This window comes from Narcine bancroftii, chromosome 4 (assembly GCF_036971445.1).
Source record: "Narcine bancroftii isolate sNarBan1 chromosome 4, sNarBan1.hap1, whole genome shotgun sequence".
NCBI lineage: Eukaryota > Metazoa > Chordata > Chondrichthyes > Torpediniformes > Narcinidae > Narcine > Narcine bancroftii.
Genome location: NC_091472.1, coordinates 120,524,738 through 120,550,864, shown reverse-complemented (window position 1 = coordinate 120,550,864; position 26,127 = coordinate 120,524,738). Strand labels below are relative to the sequence as shown.

General features: G+C 42.7%; 1 protein-coding gene and 1 long non-coding RNA gene across 4 annotated transcripts in view; one reads left to right on the top strand and one right to left on the bottom strand.

Annotated features, from left to right (window-relative positions):
- Nucleotides 1-51: 51 nt before the first annotated feature.
- LOC138761065 (uncharacterized) lies at nt 52-16,776 on the top strand. The gene is made up of 4 exons (XR_011356094.1): nt 52-372; nt 4,639-4,709; nt 6,060-6,165; nt 16,281-16,776. It is a non-coding gene; the product is annotated as an uncharacterized lncRNA (long non-coding RNA).
- The window catches only part of pi4kab (phosphatidylinositol 4-kinase, catalytic, alpha b), a 162,684-nt gene continuing 146,495 nt past the window's right edge, over nt 9,939-26,127 (bottom strand). For all 3 annotated transcript variants that reach the window (XM_069932623.1, XM_069932624.1, XM_069932625.1), the window contains 8 exons: nt 19,786-19,892; nt 18,832-18,936; nt 17,949-18,074; nt 16,294-16,414; nt 14,444-14,603; nt 12,937-13,026; nt 11,863-11,946; nt 9,939-10,370 (listed from right to left, as the gene is read on the bottom strand). In XM_069932623.1, coding sequence (XP_069788724.1) covers nt 10,319-10,370; nt 11,863-11,946; nt 12,937-13,026; nt 14,444-14,603; nt 16,294-16,414; nt 17,949-18,074; nt 18,832-18,936; nt 19,786-19,892 — 845 coding nt within the window. In that variant the 3' untranslated portion in view covers nt 9,939-10,318. The remainder of the gene's footprint in view (nt 10,371-11,862; nt 11,947-12,936; nt 13,027-14,443; nt 14,604-16,293; nt 16,415-17,948; nt 18,075-18,831; nt 18,937-19,785; nt 19,893-26,127) is intronic.

Genomic DNA, 26,127 nt, shown 5'->3' with positions numbered 1-26,127 from the left:
GCTCCTATATCCTCTGTGGTGCACGGCCTGTTGTTCAGTGGTGAACCCAAGTCTGACCTCGAGTACAGAGGATAGACTTCATTCAGTAATATACAAAAAATGTGTAGGAGCAGGCCATTCAGCCCTTCGAACCTGCCCCACCAATCACCATGACTGATCGTGTGACCTCAGTACCCTATTGTTGCTTTCCTTCAATCCCATTAAGGCCACATCCAACTCCCTTTGAAAATATCTAATGAACTGGCCTCAACAACCTTCTGTGGGAGGAAGTTCCACAATGCATTTGGACAACTGTACATTCATTAAAGAAGGATATTCAACCAATACACAGAATGAGTGGGTTCTGCTGTCAATAGTCTGGCGCATAGAAAAGTAAGTCTCAACTTGATTGAATCAACCAAGCATTTTGTGGCAGAATCCAAAACTCAGTGTCACTGTTTAAAAAGAAGAAGCCATCCATTCAAGACAGAGACGAGATGAACATTTCCATGTCTTTGGAATTCGATGAGCGGAGAGTTTTGAAATGGTTTCAAGGTAGAGGTTAATAGATTCCTGATAAGCAAAGGGGTGAAAGGTCTGGGTAGACGGGAATACAATGATGTAATTACAATTAGATTTACTACAATCCTGAAGGCAATTGGCTTTTGCATGGTCCTACTTCCTCTGTACGTATCTGATTCAGCTGCTGTGCGTTGTGTAACGTCATCAGGAGAAACATGAGCTGCTCAAATTTATTTTAATTAAAAGTTTAATGGTTCCCAGAGGCAATTTAGAATTCCTGAACTCAGAAAACAACAACTTATGTAGTCAGGACTATAGCACACTTTGATTTTTTTTTCTGCTAACAAGACACTAGCTGATTAGCACATTCTGAGAGCTCTCGTACCCCTTCTGATCCTCCGAGATGGATTAAAAGCTTGGAGTATAATAATTATTAGATATTTTCTTAAAGACTTTAATCCATTGTGGATTTGGGTTTCACAAATAGATTTATGAACAATTGTTACAGAGGAAAGAGCTGCTCAGTTCATCAAGCCCATGCTTGCTGCCTGTAGTCAAATCCAATTCCTCTGGTTTTACCTTCATGTCCTTGCAACTTATTTTCTGTTCAAATATATGTTAGTTTCCCTTTTCAAAGCCATTCTAGACCCCTGTATTCAGTGAGTTCCATCACTCTCTGCTTTAATGGTTTTCTCTTAAGACCTTGAGTGTTCTTTTAATCTGAGTTGCCTGGTCCTTGAACAACCATTCATGGGAATATAAACAAGAAAATCTGCAGATGCTAGGATCAATTGCAATACACAAATGTGCTGGAGAAATTCAGCGGGACATGTAGCATCCAGAGAGAGTAAAAGGCAGTCGACATTTCAGGCCTAAGCCCTTCCTGAAACGTTACTTTTTATTTCCTTTGCATGCTGCGTGACCTACTGAATTTCACCAGTGTTTGTGGATTGATGTCATCAGAACAATTTGACGCTGCCTACCACGTCCAAACCTGTCTCGTATACTTTTGTTAGATCTCCTCTTCTCCATTCAGAACAAGCCTGGCTTCTCTGATCTAATTGATATCTCTCAGCTCAATACCATTGATCTCCACACCTCCTAAACGATGGTGACCAGAATGGGAGGTAAACCTCCTGGTCCACTGTTCATTTACAGAATGATACAGTGTCGAAGGCACATATTGTGCATTGTACCTGCATTGAAAAAAACGAATTAATCCCACCTTTTCAAGGAGAGTGAAGAGTCACTGGACCAAGGGAGTTAAGGGTGGGAGGCCACACAGGAAGAGTTGCAATTGGATCTATGTATTCAGTTCCTTGTTAACCAGGGGAGACAAAAACAAAAATTAGTTCAACATCTTGGAAGCACCCTTCAACAAGCAAAATATTATGCAGTTGGAGATTTGAGTTCAAAGCAAAATACAGATGGGAACACTCAACAGGTTGGGAAGTATCCTTTTTATAAATATTTTTTTATTTTTCACACTGTGAACCATATCAACCAAAATATGTACAAACATTTCTCATTAAATATACACAATGGCATTTTCCCCCTTTTTTTTCCCCCTTCCCTCCCCCCTCCAAAACCAATAAATATTCAACATATACAATAAAACTAGGTATTATTCTATTTAGTAGAATCCTAGCGAAGATTTTGCCTGCAATGGAGAGCAACGTGATTCCCCTGTAGTTTGAGCAGTCTGATTTCTCGCCTTTGTTTTTGTACAGGGTGATGATGGTGGCATCACGAAGATCCTGAGGCAGTTTACCTTGGTCCCAACAAAGCTTGAAAAACTCATGCAGTTTGGCATGCAGAGTTTTGCCGCCAGCCTTCCAGACTTCCAGGCGAGAAATCAGCCTGCTCAAACTACAGGGGAATCACGTTGCTCTCCATTGCAGGCAAAATCTTCGCTAGGATTCTACTAAATAGAATAATACCTAGTGTCGCCGAGAATATTCTCCCAGAATCACAGTGCGGCTTTCGCGCAAACAGAGGAACTACTGACATGGTCTTTGCCCTCAGACAGCTCCAAGAAAAGTGCAGAGAACAAAACAAAGGACTCTACATCACCTTTGTTGACCTCACCAAAGCCTTCGACACCGTGAGCAGGAAAGGGCTTTGGCAAATACTAGAGCGCATCGGATGTCCCCCAAAGTTCCTCAACATGATTATCCAACTGCACGAAAACCAACAAGGTCGGGTCAGATACAGCAATGAGCTCTCTGAACCCTTCTCCATTAACAATGGCGTGAAGCAAGGCTGTGTTCTCGCACCAACCCTCTTTTCAATCTTCTTCAGCATGATGCTGAACCAAGCCATGAAAGACCCCAACAATGAAGACGCTGTTTACATCTGGTACCGCACGGATGGCAGTCTCTTCAATCTGAGGCGCCTGCAAGCTCACACCAAGACACAAGAGAAACTTGTCCGTGAACTACTCTTTGCAGACGATGCCGCTTTAGTTGCCCATTCAGAGCCAGCTCTTCAGCGCTTGACGTCCTGCTTTGCGGAAACTGCCAAAATGTTTGGCCTGGAAGTCAGCCTGAAGAAAACGGAGGTCCTCCATCAGCCAGCTCCCCACCATGATTACCAGCCCCCCCACATCTCCATCGGGCACACAAAACTCAAAACGGTCAACCAGTTTACCTATCTCGGCTGCACCATTTCATCAGATGCAAGGATCGACAATGAGATAGACAACAGACTCGCCAAGGCAAATAGCGCCTTTGGAAGACTACACAAAAGAGTCTGGAAAAACAACCAACTGAAAAACCTCACAAAGATAAGCGTATACAGAGCCGTTGTCATACCCACACTCCTGTTCGGCTCCGAATCATGGGTCCTCTACCGGCACCACCTACGGCTCCTAGAACGCTTCCACCAGCGTTGTCTCCGCTCCATCCTCAATATCCATTGGAGCGCTTACATCCCTAACGTCGAAGTACTCGAGATGGCAGAGGTCGACAGCATCGAGTCCACGCTGCTGAAGATCCAGCTGCGCTGGATGGGTCACGTCTCCAGAATGGAGGACCATCGCCTTCCCAAGATCGTGTTATATGGCGAGCTCTCCACTGGCCACCGTGACAGAGGTGCACCAAAGAAAAGGTACAAGGACTGCCTAAAGAAATCTCTTGGTGCCTGCCACATTGACCACCGCCAGTGGGCTGATAACGCCTCAAACCGTGCATCTTGGCGCCTCACAGTTTGGCGGGCAGCAACCTCCTTTGAAAAAGACCGCAGAGCCCACCTCACTGACAAAAGGCAAAGGAGGAAAAACCCAACACCCAACCCCAACCAACCAATTTTCCCCTGCAACCGCTGCAACCGTGTCTGCCTGTCCCGCATTGGACTTGTCAGCCACAAACGAGCCTGCAGCTGACGTGGACTTTTTACCCTCTCCATAAATCTTCGTCCGCGAAGCCAAGCCAAAGACAATAAAACCATAAAACAATGTCTTCACACAAAGGAAAAACAAACAAGAAAAATGTGTCATCTACTTTTACACACTAAATCAAATTGTCTTGTCTTCTTATCATTTTCATTTTAAGGGATGGAGGTCCGAGGCAAGCTCTCTCTGTTGTGTTCCATGTACGGTTCCCAAATTTGATCAAACAATGTGACTTTATTTTTTAAATTAAATGTTATTTTTTCCAATGGAATACATTTATTCATTTCCATGTACCATTGCTGTATTTCTCAGGCTCTCTTCCATTTTCCAAGTTGACATTATACATTTTTTTGCTACTGCTAAGGCTATCATAACAAATCTTTTTTGTGCTTTATCCAATTTGAGGCCTAATTCTTTATTTCTTATGTTACCAAAAAATCCAGAGATCTTTAAGTATGTTGTTTTTTGTGATTTTATTTAATATCTGATTTAGATCTTCCCAAAATGTATTCACTTTTGTACATGCCGAAATTGCATGTACTGTTGTTCCCATTTCCTTCTTACAGTGAAAACACCTATCTGATAATGTTGGATCCCATTCTTTTAACTTTTGAGGAGTGATATATAAATTGTGTAACCAATTATACTGTATCATGCGTAACCTTGTGTTTATTGTATTCTTCATAGTTGCAGAACATAACTTTTCCCATGTTTCATTTTTTATCTTTATGTTTAAATCCTTTTAGGTTGGGAAATATCCTTGAAGAGAGAAACAGAGTTATTGTTTCAGTACAATACATTAAAGTGAAGAAACTCAGTAGGTCACACAGCATCAATGGGAAGTAAAAAGGCAGTCAACACTTTGGACCTGAGCCCTTCATCAGGAATGTGGAAGAACAGGGAAATTCCTAAATAAAAAAGTGGGGGAAAGGAGGAGGAGAGGGGGAAGGGAGAGGAGCACAGGATAACAGATGGGAGAGGAGAAGAGAAAGCTAAGAGGTGATCAGGTTAAGAAGGGTAGCTTTCTGATAGAAGGAAAGGTGGAGGGAGCTCAAGGAAAGGAGACAGAGGGACAGGGAAGAGAGCGGAGAGGGTATTAATGGAAAGTGGAGGTTGACTTTGATGACATTTGGCACGAGTTCTTTGCAGAGCTTGTTGGAGGAGCTGAGTGTTCTAATGTTCTTTGTCTGAAACACCCCTTATAGCTTGGCAAAATAAATTATAAGTAGCATTTAGAATCTCCTTCTGAATCATTAAATCTTGCTTCTTTAACTAAGCTAGGCTGTGTGCATGAGGCACAAAAATATAATGCCACCTGTTCATACATCAGAGAAACAGAAGGATGACAGAACAAAGCCCAGCTCCCAAGACCCAGCTTCAATCCTGACCTCAGCTTCTATGTGGAGTTGGCATGTTCTCTCCATGACTACATTAAAATTGTATCATACATGATATACTAAGTTTTGCCTGATGAGATCAAAGTTGCTATTAGTATTGCCCAGCGCCCCTTACAGTACGAGAGAAAGAGAAGCAGGTGAGATTCCTTTCAGAGGCACTGATGACCATGGATTCATCTCCGGCACCCCCACACACTCCCATTCGGCCCAAGCTTACAATCAGGAAGTCTTCAATCCCCAGGCCCTTCACGAGCCCATCTTGCTCTCAGCATCCTCTCAAATCCCATCTCCGACATCTGGTTTCTGACAGCCCGCAGCCCATGCAGGTCCTACAACTGCTTTGCCCAGAGCCTGTATAGGTTCCTCAACCACTGAGTCCTTCGCTGGTCTGCTGCCGTGGTCAATGTCCTGCAGGGCCATCTCCCCTGCTTCTCCTTCTCAACAGGGGGTGCTCTCAAACACCCCAAAAACATGATAGCTGGTAGGCTAATTGGTGTCTATAAATCACCTCAAGGGTGGGCATCTGGGAGAAAGTAGGAATTAATATGTGAGGCTATTAGTTATGGGGCAATGGGAGTGCTCTGTGAGCTGGCATAAGCCAGCTGAATGCCTTGTTCTACATTGTGTGGGGACATGAAAAGGCCTTACAATTGGAAATTGGAGGGCTCGAGAGGAATGTAGCAGGTGAAGGTTTAAGAGGGCTTGAAATGTGCCTGACTTCATCCTTCAGATGTGTTCTGACATGTTTGTTTGGTTCTACATCTTCCCAGAGTTTGCAGACCAATCATCAGTGAACCTGAGGCCGGACTCAGAATCGAGCTGCCCTGACTCCAGACTTGCACCCACGGTGTGCCTTGAGAAGTCCTAAGGATCCAGGTACAAAGAAGAGCTTTTGCAATCCCTCATGTCCCATTTGCTAGTCTATTAAATCTTGCCTCATCTGCATCTCAAATCAATTTCCACTGGGAATAGAGTCCCAGGCTTTCACTCCCAATTTAATTATTGGGGCCAGGGTTATTAAGTGCACTTTTTAATGAGTTGAAGTCCAATGCAAAATGAAGTCTTACTGTACCTTGTACTCTTCTGACATAGCCTGTTTTTGTTTGGGAAAAAACACCATTAGCAAGCATTGTACTCCAGAACAATGAAGACGCTGTTTACATCCGGTACCGCACGGATGGCAGTCTCTTCAATCTGAGGCGCCTGCAAGCTCACACCAAGACACAAGAGAAACTTGTCCGTGAACTACTCTTTGCAGATGATGCCGCTTTAGTTGCCCATTCAGAGCCAGCTCTTCAGCGCTTGACGTCCTGCTTTGCGGAAACTGCCAAAATGTTTGGCCTGGAAGTCAGCCTGAAGAAAACTGAGGTCCTCCATCAGCCAGCTCCCCACCATGACTACCAGCCCCCCCACATCTCCATCGGGCACACAAAACTCAAAACGGTCAACCAGTTTACCTATCTCGGCTGCACCATTTCATCAGATGCAAGGATCGACAATGAGATAGACAACAGACTCGCCAAGGCAAATAGCGCCTTTGGAAGACTACACAAAAGAGTCTGGAAAAACAACCAACTGAAAAACCTCACAAAGATAAGCGTATACAGAGCCGTTGTCATACCCACACTCCTGTTCGGCTCCGAATCATGGGTCCTCTACCGGCACCACCTACGGCTCCTAGAACGCTTCCACCAGCGTTGTCTCCGCTCCATCCTCAACATCCATTGGAGCGCTCACACCCCTAACGTCGAGGTACTCGAGATGGCAGAGGTCGACAGCATCGAGTCCACGCTGCTGAAGATCCAGCTGCGCTGGATGGGTCACGTCTCCAGAATGGAGGACCATCGCCTTCCCAAGATCGTATTATATGGCGAGCTCTCCACTGGCCACCGTGACAGAGGTGCACCAAAGAAAAGGTACAAGGACTGCCTAAAGAAATCTCTTGGTGCCTGCCACATTGACCACCGCCAGTGGGCTGATAACGCCTCAAACCGTGCATCTTGGCGCCTCACAGTTTGGCGGGCAGCAGCCTCCTTTGAAGAAGACCGCAGAGCCCACCTCACTGACAAAAGGCAAAGGAGGAAAAACCCAACACCCAACCCCAACCAACCAATTTTCCCTTGCAACCGCTGCAATCGTGTCTGCCTGTCCCGCATCGGACTGGTCAGCCACAAACGAGCCTGCAGCTGACGTGGACTTTTTACCCCCTCCATAAATCTTCGTCCGCGAAGCCAAGCCAAAGAAAGACTCCAGAAGCATCAGGGAGAAAAAAGTTTGAATAAACATTAGGTTTGCCAGGAAACCTTAATGATGTACTTCAGGCTTCAGAGGACTGACAGAACCTATATTGTGAGAAGCAAGGTGGATTACATTATTAGAGCAAAGCTCATTAAAGGGAACAACGGGTCCCAGCACTGAAGCACTTTGCAAGGGAAATGGACCTCATTCGAGAAAACTAGACTGGCGTAATTATGTCTCCTGATCCTGTCTGAACATTTAGAGAAGATCTCCGCTTCTTTTAACAGGGGCAGCACGTTGCCTTTATTTGCAGCTATGTTACAAACTTACAGGAACAGACTCATCACAAAAGCTCCAACTTCACCCATGTATCTTTGGCTTGGCTTCGCGGACGAAGATTTATGGAGGGGGTAAAAAGTCCACGTCAGCTGCAGACTCGTTTGTGGCTGACAAGTCCGATGCGGGACAGGCAGACACGATTGCAGCAGTTGCAGGGGAAAATTGGTTGGTTGGGGATGGGTGTTGGGTTTTTCCTCCTTTGCCTTTTGTCAGTGAGGTAGGCTCTGCGGTCTTCTTCAAAGGAGGTTGCTGCCCGCCAAACTGTGAGGCGCCAAGATGCACGGTTTGAGGCGATATCAGCCCACTGGCGGTGGTCAATGTGGCAGGCACCAAGAGATTTCTTTAGGCAGTCCTTGTACCTTTTCTTTGGTGCACCTCTGTCACGGTGGCCAGTGGAGAGCTCGCCATATAACACGATCTTGGGAAGGCGATGGTCCTCCATTCTGGAGACGTGACCCATCCAGCGCAGCTGGATCTTCAGCAGCGTGGACTCGATGCTGTCGACCTCTGCCATCTCGAGTACTTCGACGTTAGGGATGTAAGCGCTCCAATGGATGTTGAGGATGGAGCGGAGACAACGCTGGTGGAAGCGTTCTAGGAGCCGTAGGTGGTGCCGGTAGAGGACCCATGATTCGGAGCCGAACAGGAGTGTGGGTATGACAACGGCTCTGTATACGCTTATCTTTGTGAGGTTTTTCAGTTGGTTGTTTTTCCAGACTCTTTTGTGTAGTCTTCCAAAGGCTCTTCAGCGCTTGACGTCCTGCTTTGCGGAAACTGCCAAAATGTTTGGCCTGGAAGTCAGCCTGAAGAAAACTGAGGTCCTCCATCAGCCAGCTCCCCACCATGATTACCAGCCCCCCCACATCTCCATCGGGCACACAAAACTCAAAACGGTCAACCACCCATGTATATACATATTTTAAATAGGCACTTTGACTCTACCTTGCAGGTGCTGGTGTATGCGGCTTACTATCAGTGAGAGGAAACAATGAAGGCAACACGGCATATCATTGATTTCAAGGCCACTGTCTCCTGAACAGTCAAGAGACAAAACTATTTAATAAGGGAACTGCTCTTTTGTCCCCAATAGCTGGGCAGAATGAATGCTTTTAAAATCTGCGCTTAATTCTTTAGCCCATGAGCAAACAAGCAAATCCAGGTTTTGTTTGAGTTGCTGTATTTCTTTGATTTCTGGGGCTTAAAGTGGATGGGACCAGATATATCAGGAAAGTGAGATTGTTGTTGGCTCTTAATTAAGGGGTCAGTTCCAAAAATAAAATGGCCAGAATGGTAAGTGTCCTCTGCACAGAATGCTGCTCTACTCTTTTTCCTTTGGGCATCTGTTCCGAATGATAATTGGGAGTTGTAGCTGGCATCTTTCTTCAAAGGTGTAAGGGATGTCGTCGACAGTTCAGTGAACAAAGAGAAGCTGGGTGGTGGGGGGAACTCAGTAGATCAGGCAGCATCTGTGGATAAAAACATTCAGTGTTGTGTCGGGATCATCAAGCCTCAATAAAGGGTCCCAGCCCGAAATGTTCATTACGCATTTTTCACCCGATACTGGCTGACATGCTGAGTCCCTCCAACTTCTCTTTGTTCACTCAGGATTGCAGCATCTCCATGTTGACAGTGCAGATCATTAATAAAGGATCTTGCTTCACCAGTAAAATCCACAGGTCACATCAAGTCCAATGGGAAACCCTGTTGTCTCAATTGTTTCTTGTCCGATGAACTAAAACAAGTCTGTCATAAAGGTCAAATTCTCAGGAGTAAGTCAGAAAATATTTATACAACGCACGTGACAAGTTGTTTGGAAAGAATTAGCCCCAATCCCTGCAGCACTGGTGGCTTCCCATTTGAAATTTGAAGATCCGGCATCCTTTGGAATGTCATAGGTGGATTTGGTTCTGTTGCCAAAAGAGGCTACTAATCCCAACCCACAGCTCAGTGAACACATACCCTTGCCACACAGGGTTTCTTTTGGTGAATTGTGGGTTTGCTTTGCTGAATTCTGTTCTGCCGTTCTCTTCAGCGAAGAGGTAAAAATAAAATGGCACAGCTTCCAACACCAAACCAATTCAACTACTTTATTCACATCATAGATTTAATGCATCTGTATCGCACATTTACATACTTTACAGAAAAATAGTATCTCCACATACATCTTTGATATTTATATTCATTATCTCAGCATCACAGACAACAAATAGTGCAATTTTCTGCTTCTACAATGATCTGATACACATTCTAAACTCTATGATCATTTACGTGTGATTGAATATCCTTTTTATAATAAGTGATTGTTGTGAGGTCCCAAAACTACAGTTCAAGGTTCAGCCACTGGACATGGCTAACATACACTGAGGCTTAAAAAAGTGCAAGAGTTATACAGTAGTGATACAGCAGTCACACTTTGCTTCAGAAAGATAACAGGAGGGTTCCATCCCCACCATCAGTATGGGATCTGGTTCTGATAGTATTGGATCCAGTCGTACGTCTTACTCCTGAGAAGCAGTAACAGAGTTTGATTACTTCATGCAACGTCCTTCTGAATTTTAACAGGAATTTCCCACTTTGCCAAACACCTACATTCTGTTGATGGTTCCAAGCTTAATCTTTTTGTAGCCACCCATTTTAACTCTCCCCCCCACCCCCAAACATTCCTATACCTGTAGAAAGTTTACTGACATACTACATCACAGCCTGGTTTTGGAATTCGACTACCCAAAAATGCAGAATGCTCCAGAGGGCAATAAACTTCTTCAAATCCATCATAGGGCATCAACCTCTCGTCCACTGGAAACATTGATGTGAGCCTGTTGCCTCAAAAAGGGAGTCAACATCACCCTGGTCACAAACTCCTCACTGCTACCTTTGGGCAGAAGGTACAGAGCCTGAAGTCCAGCACCTCTAGGTTCAAGAACAGTTTCTTTCCAACAGCTATTAGGCTATTATTGCATGAATCAGGGGCTGCTCTAACACCGAGAAAAGCAAGGGAATTTAGGAAAATGATTTCCTGAGCCATATCTATATTGTGAGAGGGGAGGTGCTGGAAGTCCTGAGGTACAAAATGGCAAAGAAAATGACAGAACAACTGGGAAAGTGGGAAAAGAAACGGCAGATGGAATTTAATCCAGACAAGAGATGCACTTTCGGAAGTTAAACCAAGGCAGGCCTTATACAGGAAGTGATAGCCCTGAAGGGCATTATGGCACAGAAAGATCAAGAGGTGCAGATATTTTGTTCCCTGGAAGGCAAAGAGGTGAAGGTGGTGTATGGTATATATGCCTTCATTAGATAAGGCATGTGTATAACTTGGACATTGTGTTAAGAGCTGATTTGGATATTGGTGAGATCGCACGCAGAGTTGTAGTGGCCATAATATAGGAAGAATATGAAGCTGGAGAAGGTGCAGTAAAGATTCACAAGAATGTTTCTGGGACTGGGGGCTTTGAGTTAGGTGAGACCGAACTAGATGGCTTTTCTTCCCCCCTCTCCTTTGGACCAAAGGAGCCCAAAAAGTGACTTGGAGGTTTATAAAATCATTAGGGTGCATACAAATGGATAGACCTTTTCCCAGGATAGGAGATTCTAAAACAAGGGGAAAGATTTAAAGGAGACCGGAGGGATAACTTTTGCACACAAATGGTGTTGGATATATGGAACATGTGGCCAGAGGAAGCAGTAGAGTCAGGTACAAGGCCCAAATCATCTGTATCAGCCTTCCTGAGCGAGTCCCATTTGTTTACATCGACCTCTAAACTTCTCCATGTTGAAAATATTTTAGATATTAGAGGTTTAGAGGAACAGGAAACAAGTTTAAACAAATGGGACTTGCTCAGGAAGGCTGGCATGGATGAGTTGGGCTAAAGGGTCAATTTCTATACTGATTAATTCTATGATTATGTTGTGAATCTACCACTATCACAATGGGATTAAATGTGGCTACACAAGAGGAATGGGAAACCAATGAACAGAAAAATATTAATCACCAACCTGTTGCTTAGGAAGCAATTCTGTATGACTTTGATTATGAAGTTTGCTGCCTCTCTCTCACTCACATTAGGGTTGAATCTTTGTCTGAAACACACCAGATTTGTTAATAAAACCTGAAAACTTGACTTCAGGCATTTGAAAAGTTGTCAATTCAAACTACTGTAAACAGGTGCCTAACCTTTTATCCAGGATTCCGAACACCAGCAACCTCCAAAAACCGGCACTTTTTTTGGAAATGCTCATCAAAGATGGAGTTTGGCGCTAAACATGACCTGACGCGACCCTCGCTCAACTTCCATGTATCCCGTCGTGTTCTGCGTCGATAATTTGCAGTATCATCACCTAATAAGTGACCCTTCATAGCGACTCTGATTATCACTTTATCAGAGCAACTCCCCGTCGGGCGCTGTCGCCGATTAGCGAGATCGTTACTTTATAAGAGCTCCACCCTGTCGAGCATCATCGCCACCCACCCTTCCCAGTTGACACTACCAGTCAGAAGCCTCTGTGAGGACTATGAACATGGCAAAGAGAGCTGCAGAGTCCCTATGGGTAGCAGTGAGATGCAGAAAAGGAAGCGTCTTTCATTATCGGTAGCGGAGAAGGTGGAGTTATTGCAGAAGCTTGATAGTCTGCAAGGTCTGAGCTGTAATTTGTGTTTACTGCATTTGCACTGTTTGAGATGTCTGCGATGTCTGAACCAGTTTGACTTTAAAATAAAAAAAACCCATGCCAGTGATATTATGGTCTTTATTTATCCAAATTCATTTAACACCCCGCGCCTCCTGTTTTGTGTGATTTTCCACGATTTTGAAGCATTGCATTTGCTTAAAGGGACTACCATTTTAAAATGATTCCGAAATATGGCAGATTCGGAACAACGGTAGGTGTCCAGTCTCGATGACCCCGGATAAAAGGTTATGCACCTGTACCAAAATGATCAATTAAAATTTGAATTCAGAATGATTTATATTACAAGAAGCATTTTTCTCCAAGAATGAGGAAACTTCAGGAGACTCTGGATTCTAAAATCTGCTTAAAAGATTTAATCTCATCAAAAGTCTATGCCCTTACTTGAGAAGCTTGATAGTCTGGCCTCGAAAACAGGGAAGTCCAGTGTCCAGCATGAGAGTGACAAGTGACACCACTGCATCCATGTAAGGCCTGAAGAAGAAAGTTACACATCAGAAGCTCCAAATGTTTTTTTTTGGGCTTGAAGTGGGTCATTTATTAGAACGAATAACTGGAGTAAAATTCCCACATGATCCAATGTTATTTTTACTGGGAGATGTTAGAGGAATTAAACTGAAATTAAAACTGAATATGCATCAAGTAAAATTTGTTCAATTTTTTTGGCCTTGGCAATAGCTAGAAAATGTATTGCTATAACTTGGAAATCAGATATTGATTTGGGAATGGATAGATGGCATGCAGAAGATCAGAGTTGTATTCCATTTGAAAAAATTACATAATTTAAGAGATAAATATCATACTTTTTGTGAAATATGGAGCCCATATTTACAAACTGTTGGTATTAAAATTTAAATGAATCTCAAACATACCCTTTTTCTTATAAGTCTCTATAAATATTTATATGTTTAACAGTATCGGAAAGTGAAGTACTCCTGTTGTGGTTTTCTTGTCCATCTTCTTTTTTCTTTTTTTAAAGATTGTAGGGGGTTGGGGGATTAATATGTTTTTCTTTTGTGTTTCTATTTTTTTTATAAAATACCACATGTATTTGGATTAAGTTTCAAATACTGTAATATGTTTGCTAAGTGGTTTTATTTTAAATAAAGTTTATTTTAAAAAAAGCTCCAAATGGTTCACAGCAGCAACTCCAAGCAGGGGCAAAGCCAAAGAGGTTCTGCAACAAAGCTCCATAATCTTTTTTTCTAATTAAATCTGTTTCCATTACAAAGAACTAAATAGAACCCAGGGTCATTGGGACTAAAGTTGCTGAGTTTTATTGATGGGCCACTTTCCATTGTAACATTATCTCCTTTTCAGAACATGATAGTTTCCTATCGAGTACATACAATTCAGCACAGGCCATTAGCTCTATCCTGGCATTTCTGTTCCACATTCTTAAGTGGAACATAAACACTATACGCCTCTATTGTTTTTTTCTCAGGTGTACATCCAAATTCTCCTAATCAACCTCAGTGGTTGCCTCAACCACCTGTGCTCTGCTGAGTTCCATGTTTGGAACAGTTTCTTCTGATTCAATTAGTTACCTTGGTACATTTATAACCCATAGTTTTGGATTTCTTTATTAACTTTTCAAAAAAATTAGACATACAGCAAGGTAACAGGACCTTTGGTCCACCATCCTTATGCTGCCCAAATAGCACAATTAACCTATATTTTGAATGTTGGGAGGAAACTGGAGCACCTGGAGGAAACCCATGCAGACACAGGGAGAACATCCAAACTCTTTACAGTCACCTGGGTCGCAATCACTGTAATAGCATTGCGGTAACTGTGCCACCTCATCTCTATCCCAATTGATACATTTTAAAAAAATACACTATCTGATTGAGAAGTCAGAGTACTTTAGTGTTGTTGAAAAGCTTCTCACCTGACCGCAAGGTATCCCTTAACGCACATCTCCATGAACCATTTGAAGGGTGTGGCCTCCATCTTTCCTCCCATGATCATCACCATTTCATCAGTTAGTTTGATATCTGGCTCCCAGCCAAGGTTGCCACCCGGTGAGCTTTCAAACATGAAACCGAAATCTGAAACGCATGTAACTTGATTTAGTAAATATTCTGAGAAGGAAGGTCAGATTTTTCATTTATTTAGTACATGAAAGTGGCAACACTTATAAACAGGGGGTGGTGAAGGAGGTGCCAGGCATGCTTGCCTTCTTGGTCAGGACAGCAAGTACAGAAGCAATGACATCATGATACTGATGGACATGACGTTGGTGTATTGGGCACAGCTCTGGCCACCCAGCTGTAGGAACGTTATTATTAAGCTATAAAAATTGTAGAAAAGATTCACAAGAACCTTATCTGAAATGACAGCTTGCATTATAGGGATTGGTTGGATAGGGTGGAACGTTTCCCCTGAATAGGAAGCCTTAAGTGGAAATCTTTCAGAGGTTTATAATGTGAAGGGCATAGATAATGTTAGTAATCAGTCCTTTTCCCATGGTAGGCAAATTTAAAACTAAAGGGCTGCAAGGGGAAAGATTTAAAAGGGAGCTGAAGAGCATCTTCTTCATAGAGGGTGGTGGGTGTATGGAGCAGACTGTCAAAGCAACGGATGGAGGCAGGGACAATTGTAACACTTAATAAAAAATATTCAGATAGGTACATGGATAGGAAGAGTTCAGAGGGATGTGGGCTGAATGCAGGAAAATGGCAGTAACATGGGTAGACAACATGGTTGATATGGATGCTGTAGAAGTCCATTAATTTATGTGTCTCTGAAAAGTATTCGTCCAACACTAGGTTTCTGCACTACAAACTAAGGCACAGCTAAATCTAGAAGAACAATTTATTTCCATCACCCTGTCCAATGGAGGCAATTTTATTTCATGGTTACCCAACACACTTTGTTGGACTAAAAACACAATTCTATAGAAGTTCAGCAGAGTACTTTATATACCATAGATAAAAGGCTTGAGCTCTTCATCAAACTACGAGCAAAATCTAGACAGGCACCTGAATAAAATGGTTGTGGGGTGGTGGGGAAAGAGGCTGAGGGAGAAGCACAGCCCCACAGGCAAGAGGTAACAGGTGGATAAGGGAGGGAGGGCACAACAGTAAACAGGGCGAGTGGGGATGGGTTGGTGAATGGAGAGGGAAGGGGGATGGAGAGCTGGAGGAAATGAGACAGAGGGATAGGGAAGAGAGGGAGAATGGGGAGTGGTCTAGCAGAAACCAGAGATGTCGATGTTAATGTTGCTGATAATTTTCACCCCAACCTCAAATTCACTTGGATCATCTCTGGAGACACTCTCCCCTTTCTTGATCTCTGTGTCTTCATTTCAGGAAAGAAACTTTCTACAGACATTTTTGACAAACCTACCAACTCCCGCAACTACCTCAACTACACTTCTTCACACCCAATCAGACCCCCATAAGGATTCTATTTCTTTCCCTCAATTTGTCCATCTCTGTCATAACTGCTCCTAAGATGAGGTCTACCAGTCTAGGTCATCCGAGATGTCCTCCATCGTCAAACATATGCAGCTTCCCCTCTACCACCATCAACTCAGTCCCTACCCGCATCTCCTCCATTACACGCACATCTGAAAACTATAAAAATGGACGTGACAAAACCAAAGACTGTCTGGTAAGTGACGAATGCCAAACACCAATATTGGAAGTAAGGTTTTGAGGGAAAAGCATTTGGAAGGAACTGGATCCATTTTTGACATTGAAGACTTTCTGTTGCTCTTGCAGGGTGACCACTGACCTATGTGGATTAGGTGACCTTTCCTGTCCAACATGATGTTCCCGTTGTGCCGGTCTTTTATTTGGAGCAGGAAGAGAAGAAGGCTGTATGCAGCCATACTGCGGATAAAATTATACCTTGCCTTCAAGAAAGACATAAAAGTGTTAACGCTGTGGAATAAATGGCCGATGAAAATGCAAAGACAGCATGTTTTTAAAAAAAAAGTTGAACAAACCCCATTTTACTTACACTAAAAAAATCACTTTGACTGCAGTGTGTTAAACATTTCTATTTGGCCATAAAGTACCAAGCTCTAAACTCTTCAGAACACAAGACAAATTTACGAAGCCCAGACACAGGCTATCAAGTTAGCAAATACATTGAAAGCTGATAGATTGTATAACTAACACCATCTTTCTCTGGACCAGTCACAGGAACAAGTATTAGGAGTTAGTAACATTTAGACCACTTATGGGCTGTTTCCACTGACAGGTGAGACTGGAACTAGGGGACATTGCCTGAAGATTCAGGGTGGGTAGATTTAAGAAAGAAAAGACTGCTCTTCCACAGAGTAGTGAATCTGTGTGGAATTCTCTACCCAAGAAAGCAGTAGAGGCTGCCTCATTAAATTTAAATTTAAACATACAGCACAGTAACAGGCCTTTCGGCCCATGAGCCTATGCTGCCCAATGATACCCAATTGATCTACAACCCTTGGTACGTTTTGAATGGTGGGAGAAAACCAGAGCACCCGGGAAAAACCCACGCAGACACAGAATGTACGAACTCCTTACAGACTGCATAAGCTTCGATCCCTGGTCCCGATCGCTAGCACAGTAAGAATGTTGCGCTAACCACGACACTAACCATGCCGCCTCCCTATGTATTAAAAATACAGATAGATTTTTGCATAGTTGGGGAATTCAAGGTCATGGAGAAATGGCACGTAGGTGGAGCTGCATCCACAGCCAGGCCAGCTGTGATTTATTGATGGTGGAGCAGTTGACCTACTTCTGCTATTCCTTATGTTATTTTGTTTTTATAAACGCATGAATAATTTACAAACACTATAAATATCTGGAAATTGAGTTTGAAGTACTCAACAATCATCCTTGTCACTTCCAGAAGGGCAGTGTATGTCTGTGTGTCTTTCTTCACGTAATTATCCCCATGTTTTCTAAGCCTAGTCTTTCAAATTAAATTTAATATGCCCAAGGAAAACTCTTGCAAATGCTCCAAGGCTGAAATAAAAACAGAAAATGCTGGAAATACACAGAAAATTAGCCAGCATCCACGGTGGAAGGAACTGTTACTCACTTCTCATTAGTTATGTTAAAGGATCTTTGACCAGGAATGTTAATTCTGTTTCTCTTTCCTCAGATACTACCTGATCGGCTGAGTGCTTCCAGCATTTCCACCATCTCCATTTTCTTCTGATTTAGACTCTTTTTCCCTGCCCTATATTTACAATTGTAAACATGAGCATTCTGTAGAAGAGGCCATGTAAATTTTGACTTTAATCATTTTTTATTCCACCTCAAGATGGCTCGAGAACCTCTATGAGGTCTCAATTTTTTTTTCTTTCCCAAAACAACGAACATCTTCCTTCCAATGATTTGTCACAGTTTGCTCTTTCCGATTTAAACACATCCACTTAGATGGAGTTTTGACTTTACCTCCTGGAATGCCAATGTCGATTCATCTCCATACTGGTTCCTGAAGTAATCGTACATTCCAAAGTCAGTCTGCCTGCCCAGCTGATCCCGTGACTTGCAGTCAGGGATACATTCAATAACTCCACACTGGAAAATTAACCACATACTGATAAAGCATGTCACGTACAAATATCTATGAGAATCTCATTGCTATGCTGTATTTATTTTGTAAATTGATAATTCAACACTATTTGCTTAATTCTCTCACAGATTGTGGTTATTACCAGCAAAACCAGCGGGTCCATCCTTAACCCCTCAAGACAGTGGTGGTGGAGGGGGGGGAGGTCTCGTTCCTGAGCCTGTAGTGCATGTGAAGGTGTTTCCACAGACTGTCAGAACTCTGACTCAGTGGCAATGAAGGAACAGGTCAGGATGGTGTGTAATTATAGAACTGGAGTTATCAGTGGTTACATCGAGTCCAAATGACCTTGCACAATTTATAATTTCTTACCACAGATTCAAAGACCCCCTCAATACTGCATGTTGATAAAAAATGAGTCCTTACTATTACTGGAATGATACAACCTTTTACCATGTATAAGACATTGCAGTGTAGCCCAATGAACAAGTCAGCATTTAACTCATTTACTAAAGGCAAAAAACCTTGAAGTATGAGTGAGCATACTAATTGAGATTTTTAAGTGTTTTCGGCAATCGATATTAAACTTAAAGAATTGAGATCGTTTGTACATTATTCAGTGTCTCAGATTCATATATAGGACATTCTGACAAGAAAAAAGGAACAGTATTTTAAGTAAACACACAATAATAGGCTAGCTATTACGAACTTAACTAGATCTCACTAAATTTATCAAATAATCCCAGAAGGTAAATTCCATCATACCCCTGGAGCTGTTGCCACCACCCTGTAGGGAAAGACAAACAGGTCCAAACCCACTAGCTGAATAATGTTCTTGAAAAGACCAATGATCTGTAATGCCAACATGTCCTGTGGAGATAGAAAAAATATGGGCACTTCAAAAACGAGACATCCAACCAACATAAAACCCAAGTGACTTAAACTGTACAATAAAAATGTGATCTACATTCCCTTCCTACTGTTAAGATATAAAGGTAAACTGATGAAATCAATATTTTATTAGTAAATTAGATTCAAGTTATGAACCTTACCACCATGTGAAAACATACATCAAATTCAGTTCACAATTATAAATTTTTAATAGTCAAAGAGGTCATTTTAAAAATAGTTTTATTTAGAGATAGAGCACGGAAACAGGCCTTCTGGCCCACGCTATCCAAATATGACCAATTGACCAACCAACCCAGTATGTCTTTGGAACTTGGGAGGAAACAGTAGCACCCAGAAGAATCCCATGTAGGTCACGGGGAGAATGTACAAGCTCCTACAAACAGCGCCAGATTTGAACCTGAATAGCTGGCGCTGAAACAGTGTTGCCCTAACCACTACACTACCTGAACCATCACTCTCTTCAGTATGATTTTCTTTTAAGGTGAAAAATGTACTCGGACCCTCATCTACAAAAGGCACACCGACACCTCTACCTTCAGAGGAAATTTGTTATGTCCTCAAATACTCTTATCAATCTCTACAGTTGTACTGTGGAAAAGTTGCGTCATAGCCTGTTTTGGAAACTCGAGTGCCCAACAACACAAGTAGGCTGCAGTAGGTGACAAACTTAGCCAAGTCCATCATGGGCTCTTATCTCCAACCCACTGAAGGCATCTGTGGGGCACTACCTCAAGATGTCAGCCAACATTATAAAGGATCCCCAACACAATTCAATTACAGAACCAAACACTGGAAGAATGGGTTTACCTGTCTGCAGTCATCACCAACTTTAAAAATGGCAGCTTGCCAATAAATCCTTTCACCATCTTCCTTCTCAGAACAATCATCAGAACCTTCAGAACAGGAACGAAGACCTAGAAATCATATTCCTGCATGTTATTCTTTGACACATTACCATTTTTTAATTGTGCTACAGTGGTGGTTTTTCAACCTTTTTCTACCACAGACCACCTAAAGTATTCAAACACAATCTGCTGGAGGAACTCAGCACGTTGAGCAGCATCAGTGGGAGAAAAAGAATGGTTAACATTTCAATCCGAAACCCTTCGTCAGGATCGAGGAAGAGCTTCTTTCAGGCCTGATAAGATTTTTGGCTCAAAAACATCGACCATTCTTTCTCTCCCACTGATGCTGCTTGACCTCTTGAGTTCGTCAAACTTATTGTTTGAGCTCTGATTCCAGCACCAGCTGTCTCCTGTAGGTCTTCACCTTCCTTTACTTACCACAGACCATCCATAATAAACCCTCGCATAAGCAGTGGTGGTGGGGGAAGGGCGCTAGCGAGTTTGAGCCCCTTCCCAGACCGATTTGCTTTGTTTTGGTGGGAAAGTTGAGTTTCAGGATTTTGTCATCCAATTTACAACCTTTGTTTTTAAGGTTACCTGTTGTTTATTAGGCAATTCAGCCCATCAAGTCTTCCCCACATGGCTGATTTACTAATCTTTTCAACCCCATTCCCCTGCCCTCTCTCTGTAGCCCTTGATTCTCTTCCTGAACAAGAACCTATCTAGCCTCCCCACTCCCCTGTCCCCCCCACCAATGATATGAATGCCACAGCCATCCATGGCAACAAATTTCACCAATTTACCACCCTCTGGGTAAAGAAATTCCTTCTCATCTCTGTTGTAACGAGCCATTTTTGTATCCTGGGGCTGTGCCGTCTGGTCGCAGACTCCCCCACCTTAGGAAACCTCTCCAAATCCAATCCACCCAGACGTTGTCACGAATACCTACAACCACTGTGGTTGAGAAGTATAGCTCTGGTGTGTTGCTTCAGTGATATACAGTATTGTTTAAACATTAAAAATGATTAGCACTATTGGATTCTGCATTTTTATTGGATAATGGTTGGAAGTGACTCTTGGTTTCCCAGGTACCAACATTAAAAACACGAAAAGTTGGGAGCAATCAGCGTCTGTGGAAATCTCAGTAGTTAATGTCTGCAACCTGAAACACAAACTCAGTTTCTCTTTCCACAGATGCTGCTTGCCCAAGGAGTTTTCCAGTTGGTTTCTTTTTATTTTAGACTCTATGCATCTGCATTTCTAAAAAATTTCATGGACAAACTGATCCTGGACTCAGGCAAAATTTACACACAAGTTCTACCAGGAGGAGGAGGTGGAACCAGGTACAGATACTTTTCAAGTCCTGTTACAGCAACCCGAACGACTAAACCACGACCAAGCAAATGGGCAATTTAACTGCAAATGCTAAATTAGATAGTTTTACAAGAAAAATATCTGCTGGAGGAACTCAGCAGGTCAAACAGCAACAGTGGGAGAAAAATGGCTCAATGTCTCAGGCCGGAACCCTTTATCATGAATTATCAAGATAGAAATGTCGACCTCTTTTTAAATCTCCCATTGATGCACTCGACCTGCTGAGTTCCTCCAGTAGATTGTATGTTGTTCCAGCTTCCACCATCTGGAGTCTCTCATGTACCTCTCTTTGGTTTTACACACTGGTCTCTTGCTGACGTACATGAAAAGACCTCCGTGGTCTGCGAATACATCAGGTGTACACAATATCAGTATCCACTCTTATTCAGAGCTGAGCTTACAATCATTTAGACCAGTAGTTCTCAACCTTTTTCTTTCCACTCACATATCACTTTAAGTATTCCCTATGTCATTGGTGCTCTGTGATTAGTAAGGGATTGCTTAAGGTGGTATGTGAGTGGGAAGGGAAGGTTGAGAATCACTGCTCTACACCCAATTGTTACTGAAATATTTTGCTTGAGAAAATTTGGCCCATTTCCTTTGGAGTTATGAAACCATGCACATAACGAGTCAATTAGGTACAATTAAAACAGTGGTTTTCAAACATTTTCTTTCTACCCACATACCACTTTACTAATCACAGAGCATCAATGGCATAGGGATTACTTAAAGTGGTAGGTGAGTGGAAAGAAAAAGGTTGAGAACCACTGACTTAAACTCATCCTGAAAACATTCTCTTCCAAAGTCTCCTAGCCTCTTTTTGAAATGTGCTCTTTGATCACGCCTTTCAGACATCTTGCTTTGTATCTCCTTGTGTGGCTTGGGGTCACATTTTGTTGAAAGTATTCCTATCATGGAATGCTTTAATGTAATTAGTAATGCCACTTAAAACACAGCTTGCACGTTCCAACAAGATCAGTGAGGAATTAGGTTTACAGTGTAAAGGGTCACACTGCTGCAGCTTTTTCTTTTTCTGTTAATTGCTACTATATTTAAAAAAAGAAAACTGACTTTCAGATAATGTGGAACTATCAAGAGCAGGCAAGGATCATAAGGTCATGCCTGCCTGAAGAAACAAGAGGATATGACATACTGTATGGCTAAAATAGCTTCAAGCATTGAAATCCTTCAGGATATGTTGGCCCAGATCATGCTTCTTTTTGTAGGATGATATTGCACAAAGCTGAGACCTTTTGGCCCATCTCATCTATTCTAACAATGATGTTTATCCACATTAATCCCATTTGCTTGCTTTAGGCCAGTATCACACTACTTCTTTCCAATTAAGTACCTGTCAAAATGATTTTTTTTTAAATTAGATCAGCCTCTGCAACATCATCTGGTAGCTTGTTCCAGATATTCATGAGAGACACTAGTGATTCCAGATGCTGGAATCTGGAGCAAGAAAGAACAATCTGCTGGAGGACTCAGCGGTTGGAGCATCATCTGCAGGGATCAATGAATTGTCGACATTTCAGGTTGAGACCTTGCATCAGGTCTGAGAATGGGGAAAGAAGATAGCAGGTACCAAGAGAGAGGGAGAGGATGAGCCAGGCCCTCGGACATTATGGGTGAACTGAGGAGGGGTGACAAATGTCGGAGCCATGAGGGAAAGGAGGAAGGTGGGAGATAGAAGCAGGTGAATGATAGGTGGAAGCAGACACAGATGGAGGCAGGTGAGGGAGACAGTTGCAGCAGGATGATAAGGGAGACACAAAGACTACTATTGCTGGAACTTGGTAAGCAAAGGAAGTGATCATGGGACCCAGTAGGCCTTCCAGGTTCGTGTGCACCTCCTTCAACCTCTTTAATGCAGTCAGTGCTCCCAAAGTCTAGCAGCAAGACCAAGGGCAGATGAGGCCAACTGTGTTGCAGAGAATCACTACCAAGCTGGGGTGGTTGCATGCCTTGGCCTTCTTTATTGCCAGGGTGATGGGCAAGAGCCCAGATTGGGGGTGGGCGGAGGGGGGGGGGGGGGAAGAGAGGGGATGAGTGTGAGATTCCTAGGCAGTAGGTAAAAACAACTAAATTGGGCAAGGGAGATTTCAAGGTCTATAAAAAGCAACAATATATTGTTTTGGGCTTGAGACCATCTTCAAGGATTATGTAGAATGAGTCAGAAGCAAGAAATCTCAGAAAATCAGACAATGCTGACTGGGAGAGGAATCCAGACCAACAAAAGGTATTACTTGGATACAGTGAGGAGGTAAGAATTTATCATGTCTATGAGAAAGGAGTCTGGGAAAAAGGAGAGACAGAAGTTCAGGAAGGTGATGAGGGAAGGTGGGGGGTGGGGAAAGAGATCATCAGAAAGTTCCTCCTTCTTCAACAACATGGCTTTCCCTCCACCACCATCAACTTGGCAGTCACCCACCTATCCTCTATTACCTGCACATCTGCCCTGGCCCTCTCCACCCCCACGCACAAGGACAAGGATTCTTCTTATCCTCACCTACCAGCCTCCACAACCAACACATCCTGCTCCACCATTTCTGCCACCTACATGATCCCACCTCTAGACACATATTCCCCTCACCTCCCCTCTCTGCCTTCTGCATGGACCACTCCCTCCGTTATTCCCTTGTCCACTTCTCCCTCCCCACCAACCGTTCACCTACCCCTGTAACTGCTGTAGATACTCCACTTGGGCCCATACCTCCTCTCTCAGCATCATTTGGGGCCCAAAACAATCCTTCCAAGTTAAGGAACATTTTACTTGTGAATCTACATCAGAGAAACTGGACGCACACTGGGAGATCGCTTCATTGAGCATTGTCTGCCACAATAGCATGGATCTCTCAGTGGCCATCCTTTTCAATTTCCCATCCCATTCCCTTGCTGACATGGTCTCATGCATTGCCAGACTGAAACCACCTGCAAATTGGAGAAACAACACCTCGTCTTCTGTCTGGGCACCCTCCAATTGAATGGCATTAATATTGACTTCTCTGGCTTTCGTTAATCCTACCCCCTTCTTCCCCATCACCTTTCACAGCTCTTTCTCTCCTTTTTCCCTGTCTCCTTTCTCAGAGACATGATAAATTCTTACCTCTCCCCTTATTGTATCCAATTAACACCTTGTGTTGGTCTGGATTCCTCCCCAGCCAGCATTGTCTGAATTCTGAAATTTTTTGCTTCTGGCTCAATCTGCTTATTTCTTGAAGAGAGGCTGCTCAGGCCCGAAACATCAACCATATCTCTTTGTTTTTTATGGATACAGAAAAGACTAGCTGAGTTCCTCCAGCATTTCAGTGTACTTTAACTACAATCACAGCATCCGCAGACTTTTGTGTTTCACTGAGGGAGATTTGGCAAATGAAACCGAGCGGGGAAGGGGAAGCGTGGAGCTAAAGGATGGTAGGTGATGGGTGGAACCAGTCAAAGGAGGTCTGATGGGCTGATCCTTCCAGGGGGAAAAGGTGATAAGAAAGGTGAACCATAGGAGAAGAAACCCAGGTGAAAAGGTATGTGATGATGGACAGATGGAACTAGGTGGGGGAGAGTAATAAGTCTAGGTATTGAGGTTGGGGGTGAAAAGGATGAACAAAGAGAGGATGAATCTAGGTGAACTTGTGAGAATGGGAAAGAAACAGTGGATAAAATTGGATCTTGGCCATTATCCTATAAAGCTTAAACACCAACCACAATGGACAATTTAGAGTTTTATCAGATAAAATTCAAATTGAAATCAATGCAAGTCAAGTTCAAGTTAATGATTTCATATACAAAGCTAATTAACAGGCAGAGGTAAAATTTGAGAACTACCTGGAGATTTTTTAAAAAATCTCCTGAAATCACATTTTCTGTTGCACCTTTCAACAAAGATGGATGCATTTCAATGATCAGAGCAAAAAATAAAGGTTAATACTGCAATGCAGTGCCGAGGGGGATGGTCAATTTCAAGTTGCTGCCTTTCAAATCATATCCTAAATCAAATCATCCCATAAAGAGCAGAGGGTGGAGTCTGTGTCTTTCAAGAATCTCAAAATGAATTACATTTTTTTTAAATACACCCCAAAATTGTTCATTACAACAGACATTTTGGAGAGATTTCTACAAAACTCAAAATTTTGAGAGGATGTAAAGAAAACTGGAAAGAATAATTGAACTTTTTGTCATTCCAATCTCAGATTCTTGAATGTCAGGTATACTGCCAAAGCTGAAGGAATAGGGGACTTGAAATTAACTAGCACTCCAAGTCATTTGTATATTTATCATTTTTCCTCTTGGGAAATTCACAGTTTAAGATGGATTGAGCAATGAATCTAAATATAAATACAACATGGGAAACTTCAGAAGTAAAACACAAAAATCTGCAGACACCATGGTTGAAGTAAAAACACAAAGCTGGATAAACTCAGCAAAAAAAAACTGTACCCAACGTACACATGTAAACAAATAAAGAACTATAAACAGACAACGCATGTAAACAAACTGACTGTGCAATAGAGAGAATTTTTAAAAAAAAATCAATAAAGTGCACAAGTAAAAGTCCTTAAATGAGTCCCCGACTGAGTTAGTGGAGGGGGTAACTGCTGTCCCTGAACATGGTGATGAGAGTCTTGTGGTATCTATACCTCTTTCCTGAAGGCAGCAGCGAAAACAGAGTGTGTGCTGAGTGGTGTGGATTCTTGACGATTGCTGCTGCTCTCCAATAGCAACATTCTCGATGGATGTTCTCAATAGTGAGGAGGGTTTTGACTATAATGTCCTGGGCTGTCGTCAGGAAGGGAAAACCAGAGGTGTACAATCTATTGATCATTGGGGGAAATTAGAGGCAGAGAGGGTGAGCAAATTTAAGTTATTGGGAGTTACTATCTCAGAGGATCTTTCCTAGACCCAACACCCAAATGGCATCATGAAGATGTTT